Source organism: Thalassophryne amazonica, chromosome 9 (assembly GCF_902500255.1).
Source record: "Thalassophryne amazonica chromosome 9, fThaAma1.1, whole genome shotgun sequence".
Lineage (NCBI taxonomy): Eukaryota > Metazoa > Chordata > Actinopteri > Batrachoidiformes > Batrachoididae > Thalassophryne > Thalassophryne amazonica.
In genome coordinates this window covers 74,225,262-74,240,788 of record NC_047111.1, presented here as the reverse complement: position 1 = coordinate 74,240,788, position 15,527 = coordinate 74,225,262, and the positions used below count along the sequence as shown (strand labels likewise).

The 15,527-nt window shown below is 44.4% G+C and overlaps 1 protein-coding gene across 2 annotated transcripts in view; it reads left to right on the top strand.

The window, feature by feature from the left end:
- Nucleotides 1-15,527, top strand: part of slc47a1 (solute carrier family 47 member 1) — a 98,900-nt gene that overhangs the window by 64,856 nt on the left and 18,517 nt on the right. For both annotated transcript variants that reach the window (XM_034178376.1, XM_034178375.1), the window contains exons 6-9: nt 797-841; nt 932-1,029; nt 1,606-1,703; nt 11,888-12,001. In XM_034178376.1, coding sequence (XP_034034267.1) covers nt 797-841; nt 932-1,029; nt 1,606-1,703; nt 11,888-12,001 — 355 coding nt within the window. The remainder of the gene's footprint in view (nt 1-796; nt 842-931; nt 1,030-1,605; nt 1,704-11,887; nt 12,002-15,527) is intronic.

Genomic DNA, 15,527 nt, shown 5'->3' with positions numbered 1-15,527 from the left:
AAAATTGATTGATTGATTGATAATGAGAACAGAGGAAGAAACTACATGAGATGTGATCAGGGAATAAATGGAAAGTAAACACTAGGACAAAACTAAACTGGAACTGACTATGACTGAAGAATACATAAAGAGATAACAGGACAAATCAAGACTAAATTATTAACAGAAAACAAAGCCCGATATAACAGCATAACAGATAACCTAATGATAAACAATGAAAACATAAACCGGCAGAACAAACTAGAATAGAACTGAGCCATGGCTAAAGAAAGAAAAGTGACAAAGAAACAAAGTGGCAAAGTAAAATAGAACAGAGAATAAACAACTAATAATTCAAAGAATTTTCTCTCTGTTTGAGGTGCGGCTCCATCCAGAGATGGGTGTGGTGTCTACTTCTGCAACCCTCCCGTTCTGGCAAAATTTCCTGTATATTTGTTTTGTCAATTGTGTTGCCAAGGCAGAGGCATTGCCCCTTTGAGTCTGGTCTGCTTGAGGTTTCTTCCTGAAATCATCAAAGGGAGTTTTTCCTTACCACTGTCACCTGCGTCCTTGCTCTTGGGATCGGTAAGGTTAGACCAGGGGTGCTTAAGTTCGGTCCTAGAGAACTACCTTCCTGATACTCTTAGTTGTCTCCCTGCAATGACACACCTGACTTACTTTTATGATTTTTAAAAGTTTTAGGGAGTTAAATTTTCTATGTAGTCTGCATCTCCTGATCCCTAAGTATGAATGAATAATGTAATGAAATCAGAATGTCAAGATAATATGTTTAACTTTCTCTTTCTTTCTTATACAGGCTATGTTCTTACATCACCTGCAGGTTACTTACCTTCAAAATCAAGTACATTTATTTCCTGTACGCTGTATTGAACATGCAAAAATGTGTTTATAGACTTCAATTATTATTATGATTGTTATTTTTGGCTTTCAGGGGATCATTCTACCTCAGATGTTCACAGCAGCAGCAGCAAACATTGTGAACTTGGCTTTCAACTACATCCTAATCATCTATCTTGAGTTGGGCGTGAAGTAGGTGTGCCCCAGTTAGTCATTCCTTTTCATCTTCGATGGACTTTGTGATTTGTACAGTATGATATAAATCTTTATATATCATGGGCACTAAAATAGAGTGTTCCAGCCAATTTCTTCGAACAATATGTTAACAAAATGGCTTTTCTCTTCTGAGAACTTCACAATTGTCCAAAGGAGGGGGCTGATGAGGACAGAAAACACATTGTGGTCTATCTTTGAAAATGATTTGATGATGGTCAAAATATAACCAGCAGTAACACGCAGTTGTTTATTATCTTTTTATTTAGGTGAGAAGGAAAGGCAAAGTAGGGCAAAGAAATAACCTCAGGCTTGACCCTCATTCAGCTGAACAAACATTTAATTCTAAAGACTTGAATCCAATGCATGGTGTGTGGTCTGGCCTCATGCATGATCTCCTGTTAAATCACCAAATATGCTGGAGAGTTTAGTACAATCACTTCAGTGCTGACCTTTTGTGAACCCTTTCTTTCAGATGTCAGTGAGTTGCTATTGAAGGCACTAGATTTTTTTTGTTTTTAACATAAAAACTTGTTCTTTCACGTTTCTTCATAGTGGATCAGCAATTTCGAACAGCATCTCACAGATCACCATCTGTCTGCTGTTGTTTGGTTACATCCGATGGAAGAAGCTTCATCAGGAAACGTGGGAAGGTGAGACTCACAACATCATATGTGCGAGCAAATGTAAAGGAGTTAAAGATTCCACTTGCCACTTTTTGGTATAAAAATACCCTGTACTTTACTTTGTAAATTGTTTAAATGCTTTTTGTTGAATTTTAAATATCCATGGAGACTTGGTGTATTAGGAGTGCCCCCTGCTGGCGCCCGTGCAGACCTGAGCGGTGCAAACTGTACATTTTCTGCCAGAAAACACCAGGCTTCTCTGTGAATAAATGGCGTGTTGGTGCCAAAAGCTCAAGATCTTTGCCTGTTTCATCACACAACGCAAGCGAGAGTACATATCCACTTCAATGGTGCCGTGACCCATTCTTCAGGGCGGGATTCTGCTGTGACACCGCAGGGATGCAACTTTGGTTTGCTGCTTTTCTGAGTGTTTCAAGATCAACTTAGCCGTGGCGCAGTGAGTTGTTTATGGACTAAGTCATATGATGAACTTTATGTTGTGAAGGTGTCGTAGCACGGACCCACAACAGGGGGCGCAAATGAACGGACAATGACTAAACCAAAAGGTAACAATTTAATGTTGTGACACTACACAACGAAAAGACACAGAAAATATGCACAGTCAATTAGCACCAGGTGACGTGTGGCAGGCTCGAAGATAGGAGACCCCCCCGATGAGAGAGAAGCCGTACTCCACACGGCTTCCACCACCAACGGTCTGAAGAACACCGGAGCCGCCAAGTCCCGAGTCCCCAGGTGGCCTCTGTTCCCGGCTGTCGACCCTGGTACTGCTGGCAGAGAGCAAAAACAGGATGTGTGAGTGTGAGTCCGCACACTCAGTAATACACAGTTCAACACTGAAGGGAGGGAGCACCTCCACCTCCAATCATACACTTAAGCAGCTCCTGTCAGTCACTTATCTGGAGGGAGTGGGAGGCGAAGACGTCGCGGTTCCCACAACACGCCACTCCAACAAAAACTGTCCCACAGGAATAAACGGCTGCAAACAGAGATCAAAACGTGGATTAATCCAAATACTGCAGAGAAGGATTACCTCAGGAATGGTAGTCGATTTCTCGGCGAGGAGGTGGAGTTGCAGTCCGGCTTTTATGGTGGTGATGATGATGAACGAGTGACAGCTGGTGCAGGGGATGAATGACAGCTGTCACTTCTTCTAGGTCTGGCGCCCTCTCGTGCTTGGAGCCCGCACTCCAAGCAGGGCGCCCTCTGGTGGTGGTGGGCCAGCAGTACCTCCTCTTCAGCGGCCCACACAACACTTTATTTCGGATCCGAGATAAGAAAAAAAAAAAAAAGAAGGGGAATCAATCGAGTTGTTTGTTTTCTTTTGTGAAAGTGTGTTTTTATCCATACAACTGGTCTTTTTTTTTTGCGATTATTATGACGTTTAATGGCACATGCAATATATATTGGGGGATGAGTATGAATGAGTGGACTGTGCAAAAGCAACTTCTGAACTGATTTTTTTTGTGTGTGTGGTTGTCATTTTGGTATTTTCTGCTCACATTCAAGTGTATTGAATTTGGTTTTTCTTTGGGAATGGAGAAGCCATATTTTTCTGGTTTTGGGAGGGGTCAAAAGCTGTGGTTTAGCCCATCTCTTCCGACTGTGGGTGGGCTTGATGCGGGACATCTTTTGTCTTCTACTCTTCATCTGGCTGAAACTGATCATAGGATATGTGATGAAACCTATGTTGATGCAAATGTTAAGTCATGTGGCCTTGCTTTTTCTGAGGATCAAGATGGAGAGCATGTCTCAGTTAATGCTCTCAGTGAATTAGTCAAGCAGATAGGGACAAGTATTGGTGAGAATATTGTCTCTTGTCTTAAGTCTATCTCAGCTAATGATGCGAGTGTAGTTCACCCAACGGTTGCTGATCTTTCAAAGGTTAGCTTGACAGTTAGCCACCAGAATTATGAGCCACAACCTTTTAGGTGGGACAGCACTGATAGATTCTCAGTTTCGGAGTGGGAGGAAGCTGTCAAAGTGTATATGTCTAAAAGTGGCATTCAGCTTAATGATCAGGCTGGGGAGGTCTTGAGTAAACTACAAGGTAAAGCTTGTGATGTAGTGAAGATTGGGCTGCGTAGCAAACCCACTGTGGATTTACAGTTCAGTCCTTGGCCAATTTTTGACATTTTGAAACAGCACTTTAGTGACTCTGTGTCCTCTTTTATGCCTTTGGCTGACTTTTATGACACTAAACCTTCCTCCACTGAGACTACTGTTGACTACTGGATTCGGCTCAACAAAGCAGTTGATACTGCTGTAGAAGGACTTAGAAGGCAGGGCAAAACCCTTGATAACCCTTCTAGAGAGGTAACTGTAATGTTTATCACTCATTGCCCTGACCCTGAACTGTCCGTGGTCTTCAGCTGCAGACCTATCGAGGAGTGGACAGCCAGTGATGTTCAAATACGGCTGGATGAACACCACCTTAAATAGCGTTGGCAGCAACGTCAATCTGCAGATTCAGTGACTCACCAGCGTCCAATGCAGGCTGTGGGGAAGCTGCACAGCCATGTTCAGACTGTAGTGAGCCCTCCAGCTCCTGCTCCGGCTCCTCAACCAGCTACAGCCTGTAGAACCTTGTCGGGTGAGGGACAGTCCCTTGAACATGTTATCACCCTTCTTGAGCACTTGCTGCAGAAGGATTCAGTTCAACACTTCAGACCTTCTAGACCCAGAAGTTACAGTCATGCCAAAGTTCGAAGGCCGTGTGTCATCTGTGGAGAGGGCAATCATGACACTGTGTCCCATTGTCAAAAGGAGCGCCTTTGCTTCCGTTGTCATGCTGCTGGGCATCAGGCGATAAACTATACTGTCACGCCAGTTTCTGACGCCCCTGCTGCTTGAGCTGATCCACCCACTCTGCAGGGAAACTAGACGGCCCACACGAGGGGGGGACTAGTGAAGGGCCAGTTGACATGTCCCCACATGATTTTGTTGACATTAAGTCAGTCTACTCTCAGTTCTGTGCTTCAGTTGCGAGTGATGCTACAGTGATTTTTCAAAACACACACAGACTGCCAGCGAAAGATGATCTTTTCTACACTAATGTGTCCATTCAGGGTGCTGTTGATCTGCGGGCCATGTTGGATAGTGGCTCAATGGCTTGCTCTCTGAGTTCACGTGTGCTTCCTCTGCTTGAGAAGTCTAATGGTGTTTTTTCTGACACTATCTCACCCACATCAGTTGTTCTGATTGGATGTGGTGGTTTGAGGACCAGCCTCATTGGCGTCTGTGAACTTCAGATGAAAGTGCTAGATTGCAATATTTCAGTGCCTACGCTGATTGTGGACGGTCAAAGTGATGACTTGATTCTTGGAAGCAATGTTATAAAGCACCTCATTCGTGTTCTGAAGGCTTCTGGTGATTTCTGGGATAAAGTATCCCTTTCGGACAAGTCAGCTGTCGATGATGGGAGTCTGCTGTAGCTGTTGGCTTCTGTGGAGAAAAGGAGAGGCAGTGACATACCAGACAAGGTGGGCACAGTGAAACTGAAACATGCTGTGACTTTAGAGCCCATGAAAGAACATCTGGTTTGGGGTCGCCTGCTGAGTCATAAATGCCTATCAGCTGGCAGCACAGTTATTGTGGAGCCAAGTGAGTCCTGTACAGTGCCCAGGACAGTTATAGTCGGACGGATAGTGACTCCGTTATGGGGTGATGGATGGGTTCCGGTGAGAGTCATTAATCCTTCCAATAAGCCAGTGACTCTCAGACGCAACTGCAAGCTAGCTGACGTGTCTCCCTGCACAGCACTTGAGGACTTTGACATCGACTACCTGTATGCTAATGACAAAACAGACGATATGAACTGCAATGTGACCAAGACTGTTACCAAGATGGACACTGGTAGTCTTGACTGTTGACACTGACTCTACTCTGCCTAAGCGTAATGGTTCAGTGCTACGTGACCTTGGACTACAGGACATTGACATTGACTCAGGTGACTTGTCCCCCTTCTGGAAGTCAAGGCTGGTTGAACTCGTGGCCAAGTATGAGTCGATCTTTTCTCGTAACAGTTCGGACTGTGGGAAAGCTAAGGACTTTGTTCACAGAATCAGGCTCAGTGACAGCAGACCGTTCAGACTGCCATATCGTCGTCTGTCTCCTTCCCATTATGAGAAGCTAAGGGTGGCTTTGAATGAAATGGAGGAATGGGGACATCATACGTAAATCAATGAGTGAGTACGCATCACCCCTAGTTTTGGTCTGGAAGAAGAATGGCGATTTGCGGCTTTGCACAGATTTTTGTTGGCTCAATACAAGGACCATCAAGGATGCTCATCCCCTGCCTCACCAGGCTGATGCTTTGGCTGCTCTTGGAGGGAATGCTTTCTTCTCGACTATGGATCTGACCTCTGGATACTACAATGTGGAAGTCCATGAAGAGGACAAGAAGTTCGCTGCGTTCACTTCTCCCTTTGGGTTGTACGAGTACAACAGGCTTCCACAGGGACTCTGTAACAGCCCTGCCACATTCATGAGGATCATGATGTCCATTTTTGGTGACCAAAACTTCTTAAGCCTCCTGTGTTACCTGGATGACATCCTTGTCTTTGCTCCCAACAAACAGCTTGCCTTGCAAAGACTTGAGATGGTGTTTGTGTTGTGTGGGCCGCTGAAGAGGAGGTACTGCTGGCCCACCACCACCAGAGGGCGCCCTGCCTGGAGTGCGGGCTCCAGGCACCAGAGGGCGCTGCCGCCGACGAAGGCTGTCAGGGTGACAGCTGTCACCCATTACTGGACACAGCTGACTGCACTCAGGACGGAGTATATCAGCAGGACAGCGTCTCCACCTCAGTGCCGAGATATCGCCTTGAGCCTAAGGTAATCTTCTCTGCAGCTTATTTAAGTATAAAACTATAATACTTGTTAAACCTTTCAGGACAGCTGACTACCGAAAGCCGAGTGATCGGATAAGTACTCACCTTCCTGCTTATTGTGACAAGAGGTGGAGGCGGCTTGCCCCTCTCATCTACTGGGTGCGGTCGCATCCCAACCTGTGTGTTTGTGTTCTTTCCCGCCAGCAGTACCGGATCCGACGAGCGAAGGCAGTGGCCACCTGGGAATTCGGGACTTGGCGGTTCCAGTACTTCTGGGTTTCGGTGGCAGAGGAAATCTGGGTGGTTCCGGTTCGACTAGGACGGACGTCTCCTACCTTCGGGCCTGCCCACAGGACACCAGCAGATTTCGGCTTACACCTCCAAATTGTGAATTATTGTATCAGTTGTGCTAATTTCACAACAGTAAAACTTGTTATTCACCTTTCTCCATTGTCCGTTCATTGCGCCCCCTGTTGTGGGTCCGTGTACCTACACTTTCACAACAGTTTGAGAGGTTACGGGCACACAACTTGAAGTTGGCGCCTAAGAAGTGCCATTTCATGAGGTCTTCTGTTAAGTTTCTTGGGCACATTGTGACCAAAGATGGCATCTCCACTGACCCAAAGAAGGTCAAAGCCATTACTGATCTGACTGAGAAGGATTTAATGGAAGAGAGTAGCAACAGCCCCTCTCCCACCAAAGTACAATCATTTCTTGGAATGGTTGGATTCTACCAACAGTTCTTTGAGGGCTTCTGCAACATCAGCAAGCCTCTCTTTGCCCTGACATCAGGCATGAGAAAGCCACGGCATGCCAAAGGTAAAAAGAGCTCACTTGTGAAGTACAGGAAGTTGACTTCTGATGATTGGACACCAGAGTGCAGCAGAGCTTTCGGGTCACTGAAGCAGGCTTTGTTGGAGAGTGCCACGCTGGCTCATCTAGACTTCAGTAAGCCTTTTCTGCTGTCGGTTGATGCTTCATCCAATGGTCTCGGTGCTGTTTTGTCGCAACTGACAGATGGTGATGATGTTGCTTGACCGATAGCCTTTGCCAGCAAATCTCTGAACTACGCCCAGTCATGTTATCCAGCACACAGGCTTTAGTTTCTGGCACTCAAATGGGCTGTTACTGATAAGTTCAGTCACTGGTTGAGAGGTCATCCATTCACCGTATGGACTGATAACAACCTTCTGACCTACATTCTCAGTAAACCAAAGCTTGATGCCTGTGAACAGAGATGGGTTGCAAAGCTTGCTCCTTATGACTTTGAAATCAAGTACATTCCCGGTCCTGAGAATGTGGTAGCAGACACACTGAGCCGTGAGCCCTTTGTGCAGCCGAGTATGCTACGTCGCCTCACCAAAGTACCCTATGGAGCACTTCTGGAAGGAGCTAATGCTCTAGACTCTGACTGTGTGCAGGATGCTTTCCGCTGGTCCTGTGAGCCTCCGGATGTGTTAAGCACACAACATCACTCGAATGTGGCCTGTAGAGCAGCTGTTTCTGCTGTTTTGGAAAGGTCTTTGGACCAAGACCAGTTGCCCCCTCAGGCCTTCTTCTTGCCTCAACTCGTTCAGTCTGTTCAACCACCTGAACTGTCGGAGGTCCGTCCTCTGCCAAGAAACAAGCTAATGGATATACAACGCGCTGACCCTTGCTTGAGTCGTGTTCTCCTGTTTGTGGAACGTCAGAGACGCCCATCAAGACGAGAGCACTCACATGAGCCTGTTGAAGCTCTCAGACTTCTCAGACATTGGGATAAGCTGACAGTCAAGGCAGGTGTTCTCTACCGTGTCTCGAAGGACCCTGTTACTATGAAAAAGACCTACCATTATGTTGTGCCCCCTGCACTGAGAGGTGAAGTCCTTAAGGGTGTTCATGACGAGGCAGGTCATCAGGGTCAGAGGCGGACACGATATCTAACAAGACAAAGATTCTTCTGGCATGGGATGGAGAGAGATGTGAGGGACTATGTGAAGTGCTGTCGCCGTTGTGTGTGTGGCAAGTCCCCTGAGCCTGAGGCCAGAGCACAGCTTGAAAGTGTGACCACATCCAGACCTCTTGAGCTAGTCTGCATAGACTTTTGGTCTGCTGAAGACTCCTTCAACAAGTCACTTGATGTGCTCGTGGTTACTGACCATTTTACTAAACTGGCGCAGGCCTACCTGTGTCCAAACCAGTCAGCCAAGGTTGTTGCCCAACACCTCTGGGACAACGTTTTCTGTGTTTATGGCTTTCCTGAGCAGATACACTCAGATCAAGTTGCTAATTTTGAAAGCAGCCTGATTGCGGAGATGCTCAAAGTTGCTGATGTTCAAAAGTCACATACAACGCCTTACCACCCGATGGGCAATGGTGCTGTAGAGAGATTCAATCGCACGCTTGGCAATATGATCAGAGCCCTTCCCCCTAAAGCCAAACACAGATGGCCTCGATTGCTGAGATCTCTCACCTTCTCCTACAATGCTACAGTGCATGAGACCACTGGTTTTGCCCTGTTTCAACTGATGTTTGGCAGAACTCCCAGGTTGCCGGTTGATGTAATGTTTGGGTCTGTTTTCATGGATGATCAGGCAGTGGACTATAATGACTATGTGCTGAGTCTCAGACGTGACCTAGCAGAGGCTGTGAGAGTTGCTCAGGCCTCCGCCACAAAACAGCAGCAGAAACATACAGACTATTACAACAAGAGGTTCAAAGGTGCTGTGGTTGAGGTCGGAGACAGAGTTTTGTTGGCCAATAAAGGTGAAAGGGGTAAAAGGAAACTGGCTGATCGTTGGGAGAATCACATTTACACTGTTGTGGAGAAGCATGACAACACTCACACCTTCAGGATCAAGAACAGTGCTGCGGATCAGGAGAAAGTGGTCCACAGGAACCTCATAATGCCTGTTAATTTTCTGCCAGGTCAGACTATGTCTGAGGATGATGATGGTTCTTGTTTGAGCGATCTTACCACTGGCGCTACGGATGGCTCACTACAGGTCTGTGATGTTCCATGCTCTGTTACACTGCCTGATGGTGAACCTGTGGACAGGACTGTTTCATGGATCTCTCAACTGCCTGCTTCCTCTGGGGACGGACCAACCTGATTTACTTGATGTTCCTTTGACTGCTGACTTACCTGACGTGACTGTTGATGTGCCTGTTGACACTGGCTGTCCTGCTGACCAGTCTGACCTTATGCCTGTGACCTCTGAACATGGACTTGAGTCACAGTGCTTAGATACAGGTACTGAGGTCTTATCTGAGGCGGGGCAGTCTCAACACAAGTATTCCTGCTCTGACAGGGCAGTACGTTTTCATACCAGGTGTGGGAGAGTCGTTAGACCTGTTGTGAGGCTTATTCAGCAAATGCAACAGAAGGTTTTTGTTGGACACTAGTGTTATGTCCTGGGATTTTGAGGAGAGTGATGGTATTTTATTTTGGTTTATTTTTGTAATGAGACCATCTCTCTTACTTGGGAGACTATGTGAGTGCACAAGTAGAGTATGAGAGGTGATACGGGTTTTTTAGTGCTGTGTAATATTTGATACCTAGTTGCTTAGCATGTAAAAAGGCATGTTTTCCTATGGGTGTTGGAAGGATTAGCTCCCCTTTCTCATTCTAATTCTTTGGGAATAGTCAATGACTGGATTTCTGGGTATCAGTGTCACATACAGTCCTACGTAATTGTTTTATTATTATTATTATTTGTTTATTTTTTTCCTCTGTCACTCTCTTTACAATGGTTGTGTGTGTATAAAGTATTTGTTGGTACCTGATGTGCTTTTGGTTCGAGGTGTTCTCACAGTACTTGCATTATTATTTTTGGGGGGATTGTTTTTTGTTGGGATGGGCAAGTGGAGATCAGTAGGGGGGAGTGTAAAGGAGTTAAAGATTCCACTTGCCACCTTTTGGTATAAAAATACCCTCTACTTTACTTTGTAAATTGTTTAAATGCTTTTTGTTGAATTTTAAATATCCATGGAGACTTGTGTATTAGGAGCGCCCCCTGCTGGCGCCCATGCAGACTTGAGCGGTGCAACCTGTATATTTTCTGCCAGAAAACACCAGGCTTCTCCGTGAATAAATGGCGTGTTGGTGCCAAAAGCTCTTTGCCTATTTCATCACACAACGCAAGAGAGAGTACATATCCACTACACAAACACAGTTCAAGCCATGCGAAATGTAGAAATACAAATATGTTAGTGTTATAGTTATTAATGTTATAAATGATGGAAATAGCAAGGTGCAGTTGCCAGGCTTTATCTTAGGGTTAAGATCTCATTTTTGGCCCATTTCTCCTTCTTTTGCCCAACTTCCTGTTATGTGTGAAGGGGCCCTAAAGGAGTTAATAGGATTCTAAGGCTGTGATTGGAGAAACTGCATGGTGCAATTTGTCTGTTGCAATACCAGTTATAAGGCTTCAGAGATAGATTTCTTAAAAAGAAGATGAAATTTCAGCGACAGTTTGTCCCTAGTTGTGTAGGTGCCACTGCGATGAAAGTGATGTTTTTTGTAGGTGTTTCATGTGTCTGTGAAAACAGAATAAATGTCTATTTTTGGGTGATTCTTAGACTACGGGCACTTATTATGTCCTTTGATCATATTGTATGAAAAACAGAAAAAAGGGGAAATTTCACACTTTTATAGTTATCTTTACAGTGAAAGTGTGTTAAGAAATTTGTTCTAGTAGTCGATGATGACTTTTTCACCTTTTTTCAGCATCATTGTATGCAAATATTGCCGTTTTGTGCTTGTCCCACACCCAGACTTTTGATCTTCAATGATAAAAATGAATGGTAAAGAAATGTTTTTTCTAATGTTTTAAAATATCTCTGAATAAAATATCAGTAAAATAATCAAAACATAATTGGGGTATTCAATGTCATACAACTGTTGTGATTTTTTTAAACAAAATGTAGTTGTCCCACACTATTGCCGTAATTTCCACCACAACACTGTAATGTCCCTTTAAACAGTTTGTATGAAAGATTGTTTGGGTCTATGGAGATAAACAGTGACATCAGAGCACATGTATATAGCGCCAAATCACAACAAACAGTTGCCCCAAGGCGCTTTATATTGTAAGGCAATGGTGTGGTGGAAATTACATTTACAAGGCCAATAGTGCCCGTAGTTAAAGAATCACCCTTTTGTAGAATTGCCTCAGTGAAAAAAAGAATTATTATTTTTTTTATTTAGTCCCATTTTTCTGGGACAGCTTCTTGCTGTGCTGTCCGGGTGAAAAATTATTCTCATGTTGGCGCTCATGTTTTAGCTTCTGGTTTCTTTAACTAAGTCAGCTTTCAGTAAGTGGTATTCTACAGTCCGCTGTGATACTTTGGTTATTGTTTTCATATGTGACATTTTCACAGGCTGGTCTACCGAGTGTCTGCAGGAGTGGGGTTCCTATATGAAGATAGCTGTTCCTAGTGTATTTATGATCTGCTTTGAATGGTGGGTCTGGGACATTGGAGGTTTCCTTGCTGGTGAGTATTTGTTTGACACACTCCAACTTTGCATGTAGCTGTTCACAAAAATATAAACGCAACACTTTTGGTTTTGCTCCCATTTTGTATGAGATGAACTCAAAGATCCAAAACTTTTTCCACATACACAATATCACCATTTCCCTCAAATATTGTTCACAAACCAGTCTAAATCTGTGATAGTGAGTACTTCTCCTTTGCTGAGATAATCTATCCCACCTCACAGGTGTGCCATATCAAGATGCTGATTAGACACCATGATTAGTGCACAGGTGTGCCTTAGACTGCCCACAATAAAAGGCCACTCTGAAAGGTGCAGTTTTGTTTTATTGGGGGGGATACCAGTCAGTATCTGGTGTGACCACCATTTGCCTCATGCAGTGCAACACATCTCCTTCGCATAGAGTTGATCAGGTTGTCAATTGTGGCCTGTGGAATGTTGGTCCACTCCTCTTCAATGGCTGTGCGAAGTTGCTGGATATTGGCAGGAACTGGTACACGCTGTCGTATACGCCGGCCCAGAGCATCCCAAACATGCTCAATGGGTGACATGTCCGGTGAGTTTGCCGGCCATGCAAGAACTGGGACATTTTCAGCTTCCAGGAATTGTGTACAGATCCTTGCAACATGGGGTCGTGCATTATCCTGCTGCAACATGAGGTGATGTTCTTGGATGGCACAACAATGGGCCTCAGGATCTCGTCACGTATCTCTGTGCATTCAAAATGCCATCAATAAAATGCACCTGTGTTCTTCGTCCATAACAGAGGCCTGCCCATACCATAACCCCACCGCCACCATGGGCCACTCGATCCACAACATTGACATCAGAAAACCGCTCACCCACACGATGCCACACACGCTGTCTGCCATCTGCCCTGGACAGTGTGAACCGGGATTCATCCGTGAAGACAACACCTCTCCAACGTGCCAAACACCAGCGAATGTGAGCATTTGTCCACTCAAGTCGGTTACAACGACGAACTGGAGTCAGGTCGAGACCCCGATGAGGACGACGAGCATGCAGATGAGCTTCCCTGAGACGGTTTCTGACAGTTTGTGCAGAAATTCTTTGGTTATGCAAACCGATTGTTTCAGCAGCTGTCCGAGTGGCTGGTCTCAGACGATCTTGGAGGTGAACATGCTGGATGTGGAGGTCCTGGGCTGGTGTGGTTACACGTGGTCTGCGGTTGTGAGGCTGGTTGGATGTACTGCCAAATTCTCTGAAACACCTCTGGAGACGGCTTATGGTAGAGAAATGAACATTCAATACACGAGCAACAGCTCTGGTTGACATTCCTGCTGTCAGCATGCCAATTGCACGCTCCCTCAAATCTTGCGACATCTGTGGCATTGTGCTGTGTGATAAAACTGCACCTTTCAGAGTGGCCTTTTATTGTGGACAGTCTAAGGCACACCTGTGCACTAATCATGGTGTCTAATCAGCATCTTGATATGGCACACCTGTGAGGTGGGATGGATTATCTCAGCAAAGGAGAAGTGCTCACTATCACAGATTTAGACTGGTTTGTGAACAATATTTGAGGGAAATGGTGATATTGTGTATGTGGAAAAAGTTTTAGATCTTTGAGTTCATCTCATACAAAATGGGAGCAAAACCAAAAGTGTTGCATTTATATTTTTGTTGAGTGTAGATGTATTATTGTATTATGTATTATTTTCAGGATTTTCTAACCAATTAGATGATGATTTCAAAAACTGAAAATAAGGTCAAAGGCACTCATTCTATTAAATTGTTTCCCCATGAATATTTTAGATACCATGATGGATTTGAATAAGAATTTCCCTTCAAAATGATAAGAATGTGTCAGTTTACTGAAATTGAAATTCCATAAAGTTGCTTTAAATGGGACTTTTTAGAATCGTTAGAAACCAATTCCACTAATTGTTAAAAATAATGAATAATAGTTCTTAGCAATTATTTGATATTGCCAGTGCAGGTCAACATAATTGTGTTCAAATTAAACATAATGAATGCATTCCTAGTTCTTCGCAATTATTTGGTATTGCCAGTGCAAGCTGACAGAATTATTTCACAATTTTGTTCTTATTACTTCATCATGAGCATGTTCTGAGGCAAATGAATTTGGTTGGTTGCAAAAAATGGTTTGTTGCTGTAGGATTTTTACATATGCTTCAGCTGCATTGCTTTTTATAATACATTAAATGACTGAGACAGTTAAAATATTTTATATTTAATTAAAATATTGTCTTTATCTACAGTTCTATGCAGAAGTTTGGGCACCCCTGATATTTTTCATGGTTTTCCTTTATAAATCATTGGTTGTCTGGATCATGTATTGTGAGATTTTGGCAAACAACCTCCTTCCTTCAGTAAGAGCACTGACGATGGGTCATGGCTGGGTCTTCCAGCATGACAGTGGGTTCGTGTGTCTTACATCATATGGACAAAATGAGGAACCTTGGGGTAATTTTTGATCCCACGCTGTCTTTTGACCTCCACATCAGGGATGTTATTAGGACTGCTTTTTTCCATCTGCGAAATATAGTGAGGATCCGCCCCATCCTGGCTATGGCTGATGCTGAGACCCTGATTCATGCTTTAGATTAGATTATTGTAATGTTTTATTTTCAGGGTTACCGCAGTCCCACATTAGGGGTCTTCAGCTGGTTCAGAATGCTGCCGCCAGACTTTTGACACGTAGCAGAAGGTCTGAACATATCACACCCATTTTGGTATCTTTGCACTGGCTCCCTGTCTCTGTGAGAGCAGATTTTAAGGTTTTGTTATTGACTTATAAAGTTGTTCATAGACTGGCGCCATCTTATTTGGCTGATCTGGTGGAACACTCCCTTATCTCTGCTCTCTGCTTTAACCTTCAAGTCCCTACTTCACCAGACTGTGAATTCGTCAAATTATATTGTATACTGGATCTATTGGACTACTATTGGTTTAACCATGGAATTGATCAGCTGGTCTCTGAACGCTATTGACACCATCTTTTCTACAAGAAGATCAGGACCAGGGGATCCTACCTGCCCAGATGGAAGGTATCCTGCGGGCTATGTTCTTGACTCCTGGGGGTCGTGGCGTGTTGCATGCTTTGCGCCATTCTCTGTGGAGGATGTCGAGGATTTATTCATATTTGGTTTTATGGTAGCAGGGTTGGTACTTTCTGGCTTATGTGCTGCCCTGATCTACCGGAAAATTGGCAAGACGGCAGCATCAAGAACCGAGGCCCCTTGCTTGTCCGTCATGATTAACGAGCTGGGCAAGGCAATGCATTCTCAGACTGCAATGACTCTTGAACTCAGACACAAATTGGATGACATCTTGGAGCAGATGCGTGCCTTGCAGATGAAAATGACAAGGCCGGGGAATATTCTTAATTCATTATTGGGATTTGGTTGTTCAAGTGAAGCTGTAAAAAGTATTTTTCACTGCTCAAACCACAACACGGCAGGCTTATCAGCCTGAAGGACAAATTGCTCTGCTGTTTTCCTCCAGAGGAATGTCTTCGGCCTTGGTGAACATTTGGCTGTT